Source organism: Oratosquilla oratoria, chromosome 6, assembly GCF_046742065.1.
Source record: "Oratosquilla oratoria isolate Oo_2021 chromosome 6, ASM4674206v1, whole genome shotgun sequence".
In the NCBI taxonomy this organism is placed as follows: domain Eukaryota; kingdom Metazoa; phylum Arthropoda; class Malacostraca; order Stomatopoda; family Squillidae; genus Oratosquilla; species Oratosquilla oratoria.
This window is the reverse complement of record NC_134782.1, coordinates 62,358,807-62,378,553: the sequence shown is the minus strand read 5'-3', so window position 1 is coordinate 62,378,553 and position 19,747 is coordinate 62,358,807. Positions and strand designations below refer to the sequence as shown.

Here is a 19,747-nt window from a genome sequence, read left to right as displayed (position 1 = left end):
AATCAACAAAGAAGAAAGGTGGCATAAAACGCAAACATCATGCGTTATCGATCGCAGAGAAAGTGGAAATATTAAAGAAAAAATAGTAACAATGTGTCTGTGTGAATCATTTGTGAAACTTACGACATTGGTTCCTCCACTGTATACGTCATTAAAAAACAGAAAGAAAAACTGAAGCTGTTCCTGTTGCCGATGACGTTGTCACTGTCAGTAATGATGAAGATGATCTTGACAGCCCATCTACTATTTAGCTTCTTTTCTCAAGAAATACAGGGTACAGTACAGAGTATTTTATTTAGTTTAATTAAAATTATGTGTAAAAAGCCCATCTGCTATTTAGCTTCTTTCCTAAGAAGTACAGTACGAAGTATTTTATTTAGTTTAATTAAGATTCTTCGAAGGATCAGTTTTATATGTTTTATTAAAATTGAATTAAAATTCTGTATATCTATCTTTACTGTATTTTATTTAGTTCGTGAATAATACAATTTCATTTGTTTTTTACTTAGTGTTTATTTTTTCCATTAAAGGACTGCACAAGTGGTAATTTTCTTTAAATATATAAGGGATACACCATACAAAATCATAAACTTCAAAAATCCGGCATTTTCAAAAATCCGGCAGTCCTTAGGTCCCGAGGTTGCCGGATTTTTGAATGTCAACCTGTATGTGGAATATCTTAAATGAAACAGCACAAGATACAAATCTTCCCTGATAACTCTCTCATCAGGATAGAAATCACAAGAAAGGTGGGGATGTTCTGTTGTACGTTAAAAACAATGTCCATGGCTTGTGTTTTAGAGAAAGTAAAAAAGGATGCATATGATGGTTTGTGGGTAGAATTAACCCAAACAAATGGACAAAAAATTCATGTAGGTGTAATGTATAGGCCATAGACATTATCATTAGCAGACGACAAACTGTTGTTTCAAGAAATGTCTAGTTTCTGCAACCGGGACTTATTAATAATGGGTGATTTCAATTTTACTGACATTGATTGGATGACCCTACAACATGACCATGTATGTAGTCGCTTGATATTTTTTCTTGGTGACAATTACTTAGTTCAGCATGTAAAATAGCCCACAAGACACGGAAACTTACTCGATCTATTGATCACTAGCCGTGAAAGTATGATAACCGATGTAGAAGTCGGTGAAACTATTGCAAACAGCGATCACAACTTAATTAGATTCAAACAATTTTTTTTTTTTTTTTTTTTTTTTTTTTTTTTTTATAGATACTTGTGTTTCTAAAATACCCGATTTCAGTAGAGCTTAGTTCATAGAACTACGTCAGGAGCTTCAGTTTACAGATTGGGAGGCAAAATTAAGCGAAAGACCTGTAATCAGATATGGGAAGTATTTCAAAATACGCTTACTATGATGATTCTTACTTACATCCCGTTTAAGGACAGACGTCCTCCAAATCAGGCTAGCCAAAAAATGGCTTGACAAAGAAAGTGAAAAAGTATTGCTAAAAAGAAACAGGCTTATAAGAAATACAAGTGCTCAGGTGCATCTAATAACTATCTGTTATGTATTAATACAGAGAGATTAAAAAAAAGACAATAAATAAACGAAAACGACAATATGAAATGAATATTGCTGATAAATACAAAGATAATTCCAAAGAATTCTATAGTTACATTAGAGATGAAAAGGTTATTAGGAATCACATTGGTCCAATATTATCTGCTGACGGTCAACTTGAATATTCAAGTGAAGGAATGTGTAATATTTTAAACAACTATTTTAGTGAACTCCAAACTGAAACCTGTGAAAAGTCTGGGGTGAACTTACTACGGTAAATATAAAAAAAAAAAAAGTGTATACAGACACTCAAAGTTAATAAAACACCAGGGCCTGACGGTTGGCATCCAAGAATGTTAAAGAAAATGAAAAATGAGATTGATGTTCCATTAGAAATTATTTTCAAGAAATCCATCATATCCGGAGATGTCCCAAGAGAATGGAACCTAGCTAACTTTACTCCCATATTCAAAAAAGGTGACAAAAAGAAACCAAATATCTATAGGCCTTTGAGCTTAACTTCAATCGTAGAAAAAATTATGGAAACTATCATCAGAGATGCAATCGAATATCATTTAGAAAGTAACTGTTTGATAAATGATAGTCAGCATAGTTTCAGACGGAAATGTTCTGCCGTGACTAACTCGAATTCTACAATACAGTCATCTCGAATTATGACAAAAAGAAAAAATATAGATCTAATATATCTAGACCTTGCAAAAGCTATTTGCTTTTGATACCGTCCCTCACGAAAGACTATTTACTAAATTAGCTTCACACGGAATAAGTGGTAGCATGTTAAGTTGGACTAGTAATTGGCTGAATGATCAAAAACAGAGAGTTGTTTTAAATGGAAAAACTTCTGGCTGGAAATTTTTTATGAATGGAGTTCCTCAGGGTTCCGTTCTTGGGCCACTTCTATTCATAGTATATATAAATGATATAGACCATGGACTAAAATCTATTGTTTCCAAATTTGCTGATAATACAAAACTGTGCAGAATGGCAAATGATCACTTAAACCAATTAGATATTTAAGAAGATTTAGATAAATTACAGCAATGGTCTGAAAAGTGGCTAATGAAATTTAACACAAGTGCAAGGTAATGCACATAGGTAAAAATAACAGTAGGTACGATTATAAATTATTTGGAAATTCGTTAACAAAAGTGGATAGTGAAAAGGATCTCGGCGTAATTATCAGTAACGATCTCAAATCATCCAAGAAGTTATTTCAGCCTCTGAGAAAGCAAATAAGATTCTAGGACTGATTGCGCGATCTTTTGACTTCAAAAGTCCATTACTCATTAACAAGCTATATAAACCGTTAGTTTGTTTACATTTGAAAATATGCTGTTTCCGTATGGTCACCGAATCTCATTAAAGATATTGACAGATTGGAAAAGTACAAAGGCGAGCCAGAAAACTGATTCCAGGTATCAAAAATGGATCATACGAAAATCGACTAAAACTTATTAATCTGCTTTCCCTAAATAAAAAAAAAATGAAATAAAATAAATAAATAAATAATAAATAAATAAATAAATAAATAAATAAATAAATAAATAAATAAATAAATAAATAAATAAATAAATAAATAAATAAATGTTTGTTCTCCCTCTCTCTGCCTGTCTCTAACTGTCTGTCCCTCTCTATACTACATAAAACAAGATATGTTTGCCGTATAGATTTTTTTTAAAGATCACATAAAGTATATAAAAGATTTTCAGTTATTCTCTACATGGTTTGATTGTTTCATTATCCTTTCCCCACAGGAACCTTGAAAAGAACAGTCTACCGAGACCAGAAGCTAGACACCCGGCATAATGATTTCTAGCATCCTCATATTCATCACCTTAGGCATTACAGTCAAATGCCAATATGGTAGGGAAACACAGCTAAACATAGTTCTAAAGTGTTATTGATGCTGTGCAGTATTTGTAAATATATAATCTTTTAAACTTATCTTCTGTAATGTTTTGAATTGTTGTAGTTAGATTTATATTAATTGCTTATTCTGTCATGTTTTTGCTGTTGTTATCAACAATATATGTGGCCTAATAATATTAGGACAACAATACACAGTAATCACAAAACAGCCAGGAACATCAAAGTCTACCTAGTTGAACTGGAACAATGGGTGATACAAAACAAGATGTCAACATTCCCTCCAGAGAATAGAAATGTCAGTAAATCTGGCCATAGTAACAACATTGCCTACAGAAATAAATCTCACCTTCCCACTTACATGTACGATTTTTTTTTTTTTTTTTTTTTTTTTTTTTTTTTTTTTTTTTTTTTTGGTCTGGCTAGGGCTACCAGGAAACAACGCAGCCTGTAGTGGGTCCCAGGACTTAAACTCATGATTTCAAGACTCCACTGGGCTACCATAAGGCCCCTTCCAGAAACAACTTATTACAGTTCTCATCCTAAATAATCATGACTTGAAAATACCCATTTGTGACTAACAGAACAGTACCTACCATTAAACAAAAACCCCACCATACTGGTGCTTACATACAGCATACTTAACATCCTCTATACAAAAAGCTCACACTGAAAGCAAGCGGGAAACTCAATGTCCTACACTCAGAATAGATGCAGGAACGAATCTGAGAAACAAAAGTCAGTATTATATACAAATAGATAGCAGTATGATATACAAACAGCTCATACATAACACTCTCAATTGTCCATCTACTTCCTAAAAAAAAATCAATCAAGAACACAAAGATCAAATACAAGCAATCTGAAACAAAGCCCATAGAACAATTACAAGGTCTACCATGAAACATAACTTTTATTGTGTTGGCAGATGATGGAAATGATTATTACTATGAGAGTAGAGAGCACTGCAACTTAAATGCCACAGTAGTGGAAAAATACGGGTTGGCTTATCTTCATTTTGAACCCATTGAAGCTGATTGTGATGACATGGGTAAGTCACTTGCCACACTCTTTTGCTATATAATAACATGGAGATGCTTGAGTTTTTGAGAACATTCCCTCAATTGTGATTACTTTGTGATTAAGATATGAATGTACATACAGTTATGTACATATAATGTGTACATATTTAGTCTGTGACATATCTCGCAAGAAGGGCCACCAATTCAACCATGATCATAGGTTGATCCAGCCCCTAAAACTGAAGTATGTGGGGAGGATGGACTAGTTCTCTTATCCTTTGTGTGTGGATATATGAATGTGTGTGTGCATTTACCTAATTGTAGTATACAGGAAACGAGCAATGCTCGTTGGGGCCCGTCTCCTATTATCTAATTTTCGAACATTCCTAGACTCAAATTCATGTGTGTGTATTTACCTAGTTGTATTTACCCAGTTGTATCTTACGGGAAGGGGAGCTATGCTCGTGTGTCCCGTCTCCATATCTCGTTTTATCTAGACTGTTTTTAAATTCGTTTATCGTTTTGGACACACCACATTTTCATTTAGCTTGTTCCAAATGTCTATTATCCTGTGGAGAAAGATGTTCTTTTTCAGGTCTCTTCTATAATTGTCTTTTTTTTTTTTCTTTCTTTCAGTGTCCTCTTGTATCTCTACTATCCCATTTTATTAGATCATATCTATCAATAATATCCATGCCTTTGATGATTCTATAAATAGTTATCAGGTCTCCTCTCTCTCTTCTTTACTCCAGTGTCTGTAGCTCAAGTTTTGCCAGCCTCTCCTCATATGATAGTTCTGAGAGCATTGGTTCCAATTTCGGAATTGCTCCTTATATTCTTTCAAGTTATACTTTTTTTTTTTTTCTTCTTTTTTTTTCTTTTAACCTGGTGACCACGTCGTCGCTGCATACTCCAATCTTGGTCTTATCAAAGTGACTAGTATTTTCTTCACCATTTCTTCGTCCAGGTATGTAAATGCAAATTTGATTGTTCTTATTAAATTATAAGTTTCTCCAAAATTTAGTTTATATGTTTCTCAGGGGACATATTCATAATAATGACTCCTAGGTCCTTCACATTTTTCATTTTTTTTTCTTCCTCTCCCAATTTATATGATCCCACTATATATATATATATATATTTTTTTTTTTTTTTTTTTTTTTTTTTGCTTCTTCTAAATTCCATTATACTACACTTCTTAATATTGAATTATATCTCCCACCTCCTACTCCATTTCCATACTTTATTTAGATCATTCTGCAGTGACTCACAATCTTTTTTAAGTGTTTACTTTTTTCAACAGTTTTGCATCGTCCGCAAAAAAACTCATATAACTTTCAATTCCTTTATCCATATCATTAATATATATTTGGCAAACATTTTTGTGGCCAAAACTGTTCCTTGTGGAACTCCATTATTCACTTCAACCCAACTAGAGTGTTTGTCTTTTATCACCACTCTTATTATTATTATTTTTTTTTCATGCAACAAGTCTTCCATCCACTTCAGTAGTTTGTCCTGTATTCCTCCTGCAGTTTCTAATTTCTTTAGTAATTTCCTATGTGACATTTTATCAAAAGCTTTATTCAGGTCTAGAAATGCACAATCAGCCCATCCATCTCTTTCTTGTATTATATCTACTGCTCTTGAATAGAAACACATCAAGTTCGTGACACCTGATCTTCCTTGTCTAAATCCATATTGCCTTGGATTTGGTACATTGCTTTTTTCCAGATGCCTTACCCATGTAATTTTGATAATTCTCTCACAAATTTTAGCTACCATACTTGTAAGAGAGACCGGTCTATAGTTAGGAGGGTCTTCCTTGTTTCCTTCTTTATATATTGGTACTATGTTTGCTCTTTTCCAATCTTCTGGAACTTTTCTTTGTGTAAATGAACTGCTTATTAGACTATGTATTTTGTCTGTTCATTCCTGCATTATCTCAAAATCCAGTTTGCCATTTCATCTGGACCATGCGGTTTTCTGACATCGAGATTACTCAATTGATTCATTATTTCTTTCCTTGTTACTTCTATCTCTTTCATAGGGGGGACTTTCTCCTCCCACTCTACATCTCTAACTTGTCGTGGTTTCACTAATTCTTGTTTGTTTTTCAGTTTGTTGTTTACAAATCTGTAAAATAGTTTTGGCTGATCTTTACATTTTCCTATGACATCCTTTTCATATTTTCTCTTTTCTTCTCTACACACTTGTACATATTCATTTCTTTAACTAGTATATATTTTCCCTTATTCAAATCTTTTGTCATTCTTCCTTTTTATCCAAGCTTTATCCCTTTTGTCTTTTAACTCCCTACATCTTTTGTTGTAGGCTACCAACATTTTACATATCCTTTTTCTTGTTTTTGTCTTGGAACATACTTTTCCATTCCTTCCTTATAATTTTTTGTCAAAATATTCCATTTCTGTTCTACAGTTGTTTCCTCCTTGCGTATCCTTTCCCAGTCTGCTTTTTTAAAAAGATTATCTTATTTCATGAAAAAAAAAATTCCATACACCAATCTTCCCTTTCTATATTGTTCGTTTTTTACCATGTATTTTTCCTCATTTAGTTCCAGTTCAACTAATATGTGGTCACTTTTACTTATTGGTGTCTTATATTCAATCTTGTTCACTATTTCAGGTTCTGATGTGATTATTAGGTCCAGTCTCGATGGTTCTTCCTCACTTCTATAACTAGTATTCTCTTGTATCCATTGTGTCATTGTATGTTCTATAATCATATAAAGTAGTACATTTCCCCATAGGTCATCTCCACCTTTCACTGTCATCTCTTCCCAGCAGATTTCTTCACAATTAAAGTCACCCATTATAACTATTCTTCCTCCATCTTCCATTATTTTATTTATTGTTCTCCTTGTGTCTTCTAACATATTTTTGTGTTCTCTCTCTTCCCATGAAGCCGTTGTAGGAGGTACATAGTTTACCACAAACTTCCTGCTCTTCTTGTCCCTCTCCTCTATTTCCATCCTAATCATCTCTACTCTATTCTTTCCATATGTAACATTCCTCACATTGATATCCTTCTTAGTCAGGAACATAACTCCACCCCCTTGTTTTACTTCCCTGTTTCTAATCCAATAATTATATGCACCATGTCCTACACTGTTGGGTGGTAGTGGACCTTTCAATTTTGTCTCTACAATTCCCATTATGTCAGGTTCTTTTTCCTTCAGGTAATCATTCAGTTCATTCAAGCCTGTTATCATTCCATCTATTTTTGTAAAGAACACTTTTAATTTTCTGTTACCTCCATCCCGTTTTCTGTTTCCCCTCGGTTTTTCTCTGTTATGAACCATTTCCTCACTTTCATATCCACTACTCTCCAATAGAATTTCTCTTTTGTCTGACTCTGTTCTGTTCTTGTTTTTTTCCTTAGCTTCTAGTCTTTTTGTTTTCTCATTCTCTCTTTCCTCTTTATTCGTCTCTCTTTTTATCCCTACCTGCTTATACTGATCACTTTCTGCTAGCTTCCCTGTTTTGATAAGACATTCTCTGCTGTCGTTTGTTTTGTGACCTAAATTTAACTTTAATTGATCTGGTCTTGTCTATACTGTGTTTCCCTAGCCTATGTTTTTCTTCAATTTCTTTCCCTGTATCTTGTTCATCTTCTTGACCTAATTTAATACCTTGTTTACTTTTTCCTTCTCCTCCTTTACTCATGTAGTCCTATTTGGATTATGCTTCTTTTCCATCCCTAATATAATTATACTTTTTTTTTATCTGCTAAGTCTCTTACTATATTCTCCTTCCCTCTCATCACTTAAATAACTGTGTCCTTAGTTTGTTCTTTCGTTTGTTGTTTCACTATATCTCTAAATTCAGTTTTGTTATCCTCTTGCACTTTTTTCCGACCACATATCTCTTGCTATGGATTCTTTATTCTCTTTATTATTCCTCTTTAATTCCTCATTCTCATCCTTTACTTCTCTTAACTGTCTTTTTAATTCTTCTATTTCTTTATTTAGGTTTTGATTCCCCTTCTTTATTTCTTTCAGTTTATCCAATCTTTGAGTAATTAGTGCGAGTTGTATTCTTTCAAGTTTTGTTATATATTTTTTGTACTTGGTGACCACGTCGTCGCTGCATACTCCAATCTTGGTCTTATCAAAGTGACTAGTATTTTCTTCACCATTTCTTCGTCCAGGTATGTAAATGCAAATTTGATTGTTCTTATTAACTTATAAGTTTCTCCAAAATTTTGTTTATATATTTCTCAGAGGATATATTATTCCTAATAATGATTCCCAGGTCCTTCTCATTTTCTCCTTTTTTAATTTCTTCCTCTCTCAGTTTATATGATCCTACTATTCTTTTTTTTTTTTTTTTTTTGCTTTTTCCAAATTCCATTATACTACACTTCTTAATATTGAATTCCATCTCCTACTTCCTACTCCATTCCCATACTTTATTGAGATCACTCTGTAGCTACTCACTACTTTCTACAGTGTTTACTTTTTTCAACAGTTTTGCATCGTCCGCAAAGAAGCTCATATAACTTTCAATTCCTTTATCCATATCATTAATATATGGCCTATAGTAAACATTATTGGGGCTAGAACTGTTCCTTGTGGAACTCCACTAATCAGTTTATACCAATTAGAGTGTCTTTTATCACCACTCTTATTTTTCTTTCATGCAAGAAGTCTTCCATCCACTTCAGCAGATTGCCCTGTATTCCTCCTGCAGTTTCTAATTTCTTTAGTAATTTCTTATGTGGCACCTTATCAAAAGCTTTTTTCAGGTCTAGAAATGCACAGTCAACCCATCCATCTCTTTCTTGTATAATATCTATTAGCCTTGAATGGAAACACATCAAGTTCGTGACACATGATCTTCCTTGTCTAAATCCATATTGCCTTGGATTTGGTACGTTGTTTTTTCCATATGCCTTACTCATGTAATTTTCATAATTCTCTCACAAATTTTAGCTATCGTACTTGTAAGAGAGACCGGTTTATAGTTAGTAGGGTCTTCCTTATTTTCCCCTTTATATATTGGCACTATATTTGCTCTTTTCCAATCTTCTGGAACTTTTCCTTCTTTCAATAAACTGCTTATTAGACTATGTATTTTGTCTGTTAGTTCATTCCTGCATTCTCTCAAAATCCAGTTTGCCATTTCATCTGGACCATGCAATTTTCTGACCCTCGAGATTACTCAAGTGATTCATTATTTCTTTCCTTGTCACTTCTATCTCTTTCATAGGGGGGACTTTCTCCTCTCACTCGATATCTCTAGGTTGTATGTTTTTCCTCGTAAACACTGATTTAAAATGCTTGTTCATAATTTATGCCATTTCTATTTCCTCTGTGTATTCAACTCCTTGTCGTAGTTTCTCTAGTTCTTGTTTGTTTTTCAGTTTATTGTTTATAAATCTGTAAAATAGATTTGGTTGTTCTTTACATTTTTCTATGACATCTTTTTCGTATTTTCTTTTTTCTTCTCTGCACACCTGTACATATTCATTTCTATAACTAGTATATATATTTTCCATTTTTCAGGTGTTTTGTCTTTTTCCATTTTATCCAAGCTTTGTCCCTTTTGTCTTTTAACTCGCTACATCTTTTGTTGTACCAACACTTTACATATCCTTTTTCTTGTTTTTGTCTTGGAACATACTTTTCCGGTCCTCTTTTATAATTTTTGTCAAAATATTCCATTTCTGTTCTACTGTTTTTCCTCTTTGTGTATTCTCTCCCAGTCTGCTTAAAAAAAAAAAAAAAAAAAAAATCTCTTATATAATAGAAATTTGTTTTTCCATACATCAATCTTCACTTTCTATATTGCTCGTTTTTTCCATGTGTTTTTCCTCATTCAGTTCCAGTTCAACCAATATGTGGTCACTTTTACTTATTTGTGTCTTATATTTAATCTTGTCCACTATTTCGGGTTCTGATGTGATTATTAGGTCCAGTCTCGATGGTTTTTCCTCATTTCTATACCTAGTATTCTCTTGTATCCATTGTGTCATTGTATATTCTATAACCATGTCAAGTAATACATTTCCCCATAGGTTGTCTCCACCTTTCACTGTCATCTCTTCCCAGCAGATCTCTTTACAGTTAAAGTCACCCATTATAACTATTCTTCTCCCATATTCCATTATCTTATTTATTGTTCTCCTTGTGTCTTCCAATATATTTTTGTGTTCTCTCTCTTCCCACGAAGCCTTTTTAGGAGGCACATAATTTACAACAAACTTCCTGCTCTTCCCATCCCTGTCCTCCACTTCCATCGTAATCATCTCTACCCTATTCTTTCCATATGTGACATTCTTCACATTGATATCCTTCTTAGTCAGAAACATAACTCCACCCCATTGTTGTACTTCTCTGTTTCTAATCCAATAATTATGTGCACCACGTCCTACACTGTTGGGTGGTAGTGGACCTTTCAATTTTGTCATTACAATTCCCATTATGTCATGTTCTTTTTCCTTCAGGTAATCATTCAGTTCGTTCAAGCCTGTTACTCAGCCACCTATATTTGTGTAAGACACTTTTAATGTTCTGATACTTCCATTGTGTTTTCTGTTTCCTTTCCGTTTTTCTCTGTTATGAATCATTTCCTCACTTTCATATTCACTACTCTCCAATAGAATTTCTCTATGTCTGACTCTATTCTTTTCTCGTTTTTTTTTCCCTTAGCTTCCAGTCTTTTTGTTTTCTCATCCTCTCATTCCTCTTTATTCATTTCTCTTTTTATCCATACCTGTTTATATTCATCACTGTTTGCTATTTTCAATGTTTTTGTTAAGATATTCTCTGCTGTTGTTTGTGACCTGAATTTAACCTTAATTGGTCTGGTCTTATCTGTACTCTATTTCCCTAGTCTATATATTTCTTCAATTTCTTTCCCTGTTTCTTGTTCATACTCTTGAACTACTTCTAATATCCTGTTTACCTTTTACTTCTCCTTTACTCTTGTGGCCCTATTTGAACTATACTTCTCTTCCATCCTTGATATAATTATACATCTCTTTTTATCCGCTAAGTCTCTTACTATATTCTCCTTTTCTCTCATCACTTTAATAACTGTGTCTTTAGATTGTTCTTTCATATGTTGTGTCACTATATCCCCAAATACAATTTTTTGTTCTCTTGGACTTTTCTCCAACCTTGTGCTTCTTTTGCTAGTCGGGGGAGGTTGTCATCTTCTCCCTCATTAAATCCATAAAAGCGGTTATCTTCTCTTTCCATTGAGTTGCTATTATCTATATTTCTGCTTTTGGCACCTCTGCTCCCCTGTTCTACCTCGTCTGTGTGTTCTGCACACCTTCTGTTGACACCCCTTCTAATGTCTGGGGCCTGTTCGTCCCCTTCCTCATTTCCTTCCATTTTCCTCAGTAATCCCTCCGTTTCTCCTTTTTCTTCACCCTCCCACTACACCACGAGCTTTCCCCTTCCCTAACAATACAACAAAGGTACTCCCTCGTTGTGTGTGTGTGTGTGTGTGTGTGTGTGTGTGTGTGTGTGTGTGTGTGTGTGTGTGTGTGTGTGTGTGTGTGTGTGTGTGTGTGTGTGTGTATTTACCTAGTTGTATTTACCTAGTTGTATTTTACGGGAAGGGGAGCTATGCTCGTGGGGTCCCGTCTTCATATCTCCTGTGGTGGGGGAAAAGAATACTGCCACCAAGTTTTCCCACTTGGATCGTAAGAGGCGAGAAGAAAGGGACGGGGAGAGGGACTAGGCATCCTTCTCCCTGTAGCCCCAAGGGGCAATTTCCTAAAACGAAAAGAAAAGGCATAAGGGGTGCTGGCGGGCCTCGGGCCAGCACCCTAAGGTTTGGGTCTTTTAATGTGCGTGGATGTGGTACAGATGAGAGTAAAAGGGAAGAGATAGGTAGTATGTTTGTGAGAAGAAAGTTGGATGTGTTGGCTTTGAGTGAAACTAAGTTGAAAGGGAAGGGTGAGTGTATGTTTGGGAGTGTAAGTGGGAGGTTATCAGGAGTGAAGAGAGGGCGAGGGAGGGAAGGGGTGGCTATTCTAGTAAGTGAGGAGATAGGTAAAGGGGTAGTGGAGTGGAAGGAGGTTTCCTCAAGGATAATGTGGATGAAGGTGAAACTGGGAAAGGAGATGTGGGTCTTTGTAAGTGCATATGGGCCGGGCAGTGAGAAGAGCATGGAAGAAAGGGAGGCCTTTTGGATAGATTTAAATGAGTGCATAGAGGGTTTAGGAAGAAATGTCAATGTAATAGTACTGGGAGACCTTAATGCTAGAGTGGGAAATGGTCCAATCGATGGAGTGGTTGGGAAGTGTGGAGTTCCAGGAAAGAATCGTAGTGGAGAGTTGATGGTGGAAATGTGTCTAGAAAGAGAGTTGATGATAGTAAATACAGTGTTTCGGAAGAAAGTCAAGCATAAGTACACATGGGAGAGGGTGGTGGAGGGAAGGGTGGTAGATAGAGCGCTAATGGATTATGTAGTGGTAAATAGGATTATGATAGGAAGAGTTAAGGATGTACATGTGCTAAGGGGAGAGGGTGGGGGAATATCAGATCATTTTTTGGTGGAAGGTAAGTTGAGAGTGGAGGATAGATGGAGAAGGAGGAAAGGGACAAAAGGTAGGGAGGTTCTTAGAGTGAACTCCTTGAATGAAAAGGAAAAGGAGAAGGAGTACGAAAAGAAGCTGAAGGAGGAGTGGGAGGGAGTAAAGGATAGAGCAGAGATGGGGGTGGAGGAGGAATGGGGATGGTTCAAGGAGGGAGTCTTAAAGTGTGCAAGGATGGTGTGTGGAACAAGAAGGACAGGGGGAAATAGAAGAAAGGGTATTGAATGGTGGGATGAGGAAACAAAGAAGGTTGTAGAAGAGAAGAAGCGATCATTCACAGATTGGTTACAAAAGAGGACAGGGGAGTCATATGAGACGTACAAAGAAAAGAAAAGAGAAGTAAAGCAAAAGGTAAAGGAGGCAAAGAGGAGAGCAGATGTGAAATGGGGTAGGAGTATGACAGAAAATTTTGAAAGTAATAAAAAGATGTTTTGGAAAGAAATTAAGAGAGGAAGAGGAGGCGAATCAAGTAGGGAAGAAAAGGTAAAAGGTACAGATGGAGAGTTGATAATGGAAGAGATGGCAGTGAGGGGAAGATGGGCAGAATATTTTAGGGAGTTGCTGAATGTGAAGGAGGATAGGGAAGGAAAGATAGCTGCAGTGGGAAATACGAAGAAAATGAGAGTGATGAGTGAGGAGAATGGAGGAGAAATAAGGAAGGATGAGGTGAAGGCAGTTGTAAAGATGATGAAAGTAGGTAAGGCACCTGGTCTGGATGGATGTCATGCAGAATGTCTGAAAAAGGGAGGTTCAGTGATGGTGGACTGGTTGGTGAGATTATTTAATGTTTGCTGGAGAGAGGGTAGAGTACCGGAGGACTGGAGTAGTGCCTGTATAGTTCCTCTTTACAAGGGAAAAGGGGACAAGTGTGAATGTAGTAATTTCAGAGGGATTAGCCTGTTGAGTGTAGTAGGGAAGGCTTATGGGAGAATCTTAATTGAGAGGATTAGGAGAGGAACAGAAGGAGTAATTGGTGAGGAACAGTGTGGATTTAGGACAGGTAGAGGTTGTGTAGATCAGATCTTTGTGGTAAGACAGATATGTGAGAAAGCTATAGGAAAGGGGAAGGATGTTTTTTGGGCTTTTATGGATCTGGAAAAGGCTTATGATAGGGTAGACAGAAAGGCACTGTGGGAGGTTATGCAGATTTATGGGATAGGAGGAAAGCTTTTGGGAGCTGTCAAGAGTTTTTATGTGAGTAGTAGAGCATGTGTTAGGATTGGAAATGGAGAGAGTGAGTGGTTTGAAGTAAAGGTGGGACTTCGTCAAGGATGCGTTATGTCGCCCTGGCTGTTCAACTTATACATGGATGGGGTGGTGCGAGAGGTGAAGGCTAGGGTAGTGAGTCAGGGATTGGAGATGGTTAAAGAAAATGGAGAAAAGTGGGAGGTGAGCCAGCTGTTGTTTGCGGACGACACTGCGCTTGTGGCAGGGTCAGAGGAGGGATTGAGGAAGCTGGTGGCAGAGTTTGGGAGAGTATGTGATAGAAGAAAGCTAAAGATAAATGTGGGTAAAAGTAAGGTGATGAGATGTACAAGGGGTGAAAGTGGCAGTAGACTGGAAGTGAACATTAAGGGAGAGCGACTGGAGGAAGTGGATAGTTTTAGATACTTGGGTGCAAGTGTAGCAGGAAAAGGTGGAGTGAAGGTGGAGGTAGAATGTAGATTGAGAGAAGCGAGTAAATGCCTTGGTGGTTTAAAGAGTGTAATGAGAAATAGACATTTGGGAATGGATGCGAAGAGGAGACTGTATGAAGGAGTGATTGTGCCAACAGCACTGTATGGGGCAGAAACGTGGAACATAAGAGAAGAAGAGAGAAGGAGTTTGAATGTGTTTGAGATGAGGTGTCTGAGAAGTATGGTGGGGGTTACTAGGCTAGATAGAGTGAGAAATGAGGAGGTGAGGAGGAGAACAGGGGTGAAAAAGGATTTGGGAGAGAGGGTTGATGAAAGAATATTAGGATGGTTTGGACACATGGAAAGAATGAGTGAAGAAAGACTAGTAAAAGAGGTATGGAAGGCAGATGTGGAGGGAGTGAACATGAGGGGACGTCCTAGGATGAGGTGGATGGATGGGGTGAAGGGGGCTTTGGGGAAGAGGGGAATGTCTGTTGAGGAAGGAAGGGAGAGGACGGAAGACAGAGGTGAGTGGAGAATGGTTGTATATGGATGATGTTGTGACTGCATGAGGAGGAATGGGCGGGGGGTGGGGGGTGGGGTAGTATGTGTGAGTAAATTTTGACGCAGCCCGAAGGGATTTCTCCCCGTCCTCGCCTTATATGCAAAGGGGGACGGAGAGGGGGGATCGCCGATTAAATGAAGCGAACTTGCTGTGGATGTACTGTGTCTTGCGACAATGCTTCTGACCCAGGGCGGTGGGCAGGGTGCAGGGATGACCCGTCATCCAGGAGGTGCTCAGATGAGAGGAAGGGCGGGAGGGGTGTGGAGTGTATTTAGGGATGAAATGGGTGGGAGTGTTTTTATGCCTTTCCCTTTTTGGCTACCTCCCTTGGAAGGGGGAAAAAGCCTTGGTATATGTATGTATGTGTATTTTTAAATTCATGTATTGTTTTTGCACACACCACTTTCTCATCTAACTTGTTCCAACTGTCTATTACTCTGTGAGGTAAGCTATTCTTTTTCAAATCTCTTCTATAGCTGTCTTTTTTTATTTTCTTTCCGTGTCCTCTTGTATTTCTGTCATCCCATTTTATCAGATTCTCTCTATCAGTAATTTCTATGCCTTTCATGATTCTGTAAATAGCTATCAAATCTCCTCTCTCTCTTCTTTGCTCTAGTGTCTGTAGTTCAAGTTTTTGTAGTCTCTCTTCATATGATAGTTTTGAGAGTGTTGGTGCCAGTTTTGTAATTGCTCTTTGTATTCTTTCAAGTTTTTTTTATACATTTTTTTATACTTGGTGACCATATCGTTGCTGCATATTCCAATCTTGGTCTTATCAGGGTGATTAGGATTTTCCTCACCATTTCTTCATCCAGGTATGTAAATGCCACTTTGATTGTTCTTATTAGATTATAGGTTTCTCCAAAAATCTTATTTATATGTTTCTCAGGTGACATATTATTCATAACAATGACTCCCAGGTCCTTCTCATTTTCTACTTTTTTTATTCCTTCTTCTCCCAAATTATATGATCCTGTTATTCTGTTTTTTGCTTTTTCCAAATTCCATTATACTACACTTTTTTGTATTGAACTCCATCTCCCACTTCCTACTCCATTCATGTACTTTATTTAGATCTCTCTGTAGTGATTCACAATCTTCTTCAGTTTTCACTCTTTTCAGTAGTTTTGCATCATCTGCAAAGAAGCTCATATAGCTTTCAATTCCTTCATCCATATCATTAATATATATAGCAAACATTATTGGGGCCAGAACTGTTCCCTGCGGGACACCGCTTATTACTTCATTCCATTTTGAGTGCTGGTTTCTTATCACTACTCTCATTTTTCTTTCTTGCACAAGGTCCTCCATCCAATTTAGCAATTTACCTTGTATTCCTCCTTCAGATTCTAATTTCTTAAGCAACTTCTTATGTGGTACTTTGTCAAAAGCTTTTTTTAGGTCTAGAAATGCACAATCAGCCCATCCATCTCTTTCTTGTATTATATCTATTAGCCTTGAATAGAAACATATTAAATTGGTGACGCATGATCGTCCTTGTCTGAATCCAAATTGCCTTGGATTTAGTACGTTGTTTTTTTTTCCAAGTATTTTACCCATCTACTTTTGATAATTCTTTCACAAATTTTTGCTATTGTACTTGTTAGAGAGACTGGTCTATAGTTGGTAGGTTCTTCTTTATTTCCTCCTTTATATATAGGTACTATATTTGCTTTTTTCCAATCTTCTGGAACTTTTCCTTCTTTCAAGGAACTGCTTATTATGCTATGTATTTTGTCTGCCAGTTCATTCCTGCATTCTCTCAGTATCCAGTTTGCTATTTCATCTGGTCCATGCGATTTTCTGACATCAAGATTACTCAAGTGTATCAATATTTCATTCTTTGATACTTCTATTTCTTCTATAGGGGGGACTTTCTCTTTCCATTCAATCTCTTCAGGTTGTATATTCTCCCTTGTAAACACTGATTTAAAATGTTTGTTCATAATTTCCGCCATTTCCATTTCCTCAGTGTATTCAACTCCCCCTTGTCTTAATTTCTCCAAGTCCTGTTTGTTTTTCAATTTATTGTTTACAAATCTGTAGAATAGTTTTGGTTGATCTTTACATTTTTCTATGACGTCTTTTTCATATTTTCTCTTTTCCTCTCTGCACGTTTGTACATATTCATTTCTATAACCGGTATATATTTTCCATTTTTCAGGTCTTCTGTGTTTTTTTCCATCTGGTCCAGGCTTTGTCTCTTTTGTCTTTTAACTCCCTACAACTTTTGTTGTACCAGCATTTTACATATTCTTTTTCTTGTTTTTGTCTTGGGACATACTTTTCCACTCCTTTTTTGTAAATGTTTGTCAAAATATTCAATTTCTCTTCCACTGATGTTTCTTCTTTGTATATTTCTTCCCAGTTTTCTTGTTGAAAGAATTCTCTTATTTTATCAAAGTTTGTTTTTTCATACATCATTCTTCCTTTTCTATATTGTTCATTTCTTTTGATATATTTTTCTTCATTAAGTTCCAGTTCAATCAATATGTGGTCACTTTTACCTATTGGTGTTTTATATTCAATCTTGTCCACTATTCTAGGTTCAGATGTAATTAATAAGTCTAGTCTCGATAGTTCTTCTTCATTTCTATACCTAGTGTTCTCCTGTATCCATTGTGTCATTGTGTGGTCAATAATCATCTCAAGTAGAGCGTTTCCCCATGAGTCGTCTCCACCCTTTACTGTCATTTCTTCCCAGCAGATTTCTTTGCAATTAAAGTCGCCCATCATAACTATTCTTCCTCCCTCTTCCATTATCTTGTTTAATGTTATCTTTGTGTCCTCTAACATACTTTTATGTTCACTCTCCTCCCATGAGGCTGTTTTTGGAGGCACATAATTTATCACAAACTTTCTGCTCTTCTTATCTCTGTCTTCCACTTCTATCATAATCATCTCTACTATATTCTTTCCATATATGACACCTTTCACGTTTATATCCTTCTTAGTCAGGAACATAACTCCACCCCCTTCCTTTTTCACTCTGTTTCTAATCCAATAATTGTATGCATCATGTCCTACACTGTTGGGTGGTAGTGGACCTTTTAATTTTGTTTCTACAATTCCCATTATGTCCGGTTCTTTTTCCTTCAAATAATCATTCAGCTCATTCAATCCTGTTATTAATCCATCTATATTTGTGTAAGACACTCTTAGTTTTCTGCCACTTCCATTGTGTTCTCTGTTTCCCTTATGTTTTTCTTTTGTATGTCGAACTTCCTTAGTTTCATGTTCACTACTCTCCAATAGAATCTCTCTTTCTCTGACTCCGTTCTGTTCTCGTTTTTTTCCTTAGCTTCCAGTCTTTTCTGCTTTTCTTCCTCTCTTTCCTCTTTATTCATTTCCCTTTTTATCCATATCTTTTTATATTGTTCACTTGTTGCTAGTTTCCCTGTTTTGGATAAGATATTCTCTGCCGTTGTTTGTGACTTGAATTTAATCTTAATTGGTCTGTTCTTGTCTGTGCTATACTTTCCGAGTCTAAATTTCTCTTCGATTTGTTTCATAATTTCTGGTTCATCTTCCTGAACTGATTCTAGTAATTGGCTTACTTTTTCATTTTCCTCTTTGATTCTTGTGGTTCTATCTGTGTTGTGTTTCTCTTCCATTCCTAATATAATTATACATTTCTTCTTGTCTGCTAAATCTCTCACTACATTCTCCTTTTGTCTCATCACTTTGATAACTGAGTCTTCAGTATGTTCTTTCAATTGCTGTTTGACTATGTCAGTGAATGAAACCTTATTTCCTTCTTGGGTTGTTTTCCAATTCTTAGTTTCTTTAGCTATTGTCTCTGTTTTCTTTACTATTCTTCTTCAATTCCTCATTCTCCACCTTTACATCTCTTAACTGTCTTTTTAGGTCTTCTATTTCATCAGTTAAGTTTTTATTCGCCTTTTCTAGTTCTTCCAATCTTTCAACCCTTTGTAAAATGGTGTTCATATGACCTAACCTACTCTCCAAGTCCTCGATCACCTTATCAACCTTCTCCTCTAGTCTTGTCAGTCGGGGGGGGGGGGGTGTCCCCCCCCCACCCTCTTTAAATCCCTTGAAAATATTCTCATCACTTTCTACTGTATTGCTCTTATCTATACTTCTAATCTTTACATTTTTATTAGACATTCCGTCGTCGTCGGGAGGCCTTTTGTTTACCTTTCGCCTGTCTGCCTGGGCCAAGTCTACTCCTTCCTCATTTCCTTCCATTTCCCTCAGTAATCCCTCCCCCTTTCCTCTTTCCCTACTTTCCTACTACTCCACGAGCAATTTCCCCCCCCCCCCCCACCCTGTAAAAACAATAGGCACTTCTCTTTGCGTTGGGATCCACAAACTTCAATTTTCTTCAGAACGTCTTCTAAGCCTTCCATTCGTTGAAGTGTGTGTGTGTGTGTGTGTGTGTGTGTGTGTGTGTGTGTGTGTGTGTATGTGCAAGAATAAAGACTGCGAGAGACCATAAGGCCTACACTAGGCATTGGACCTTCTCTTTGACAGATGTCTAAGGAAACGAAACACAAGCAAATTAATTTTTATAATCCATTTGTTAATATG

At 36.4% G+C, this 19,747-nt stretch overlaps 1 protein-coding gene across 5 annotated transcripts in view; it reads left to right on the top strand.

Annotated features, from left to right (window-relative positions):
* The window catches only part of LOC143026520 (uncharacterized), a 79,306-nt gene that overhangs the window by 11,732 nt on the left and 47,827 nt on the right, over positions 1-19,747 (top strand). For 3 of the 5 annotated variants that reach the window (XM_076187062.1, XM_076187059.1, XM_076187058.1), the window contains exons 2-3: positions 3,308-3,416; positions 4,348-4,470. In XM_076187062.1, the coding sequence (XP_076043177.1) occupies positions 3,359-3,416; positions 4,348-4,470 (181 nt within the window). In that variant the 5' untranslated portion in view covers positions 3,308-3,358. Of the gene's footprint in view, positions 1-3,307; positions 3,417-4,347; positions 4,471-19,747 lie in introns of those variants that run through there. The other 2 variants (XM_076187061.1, XM_076187060.1) reach the window with 2 other exon arrangements.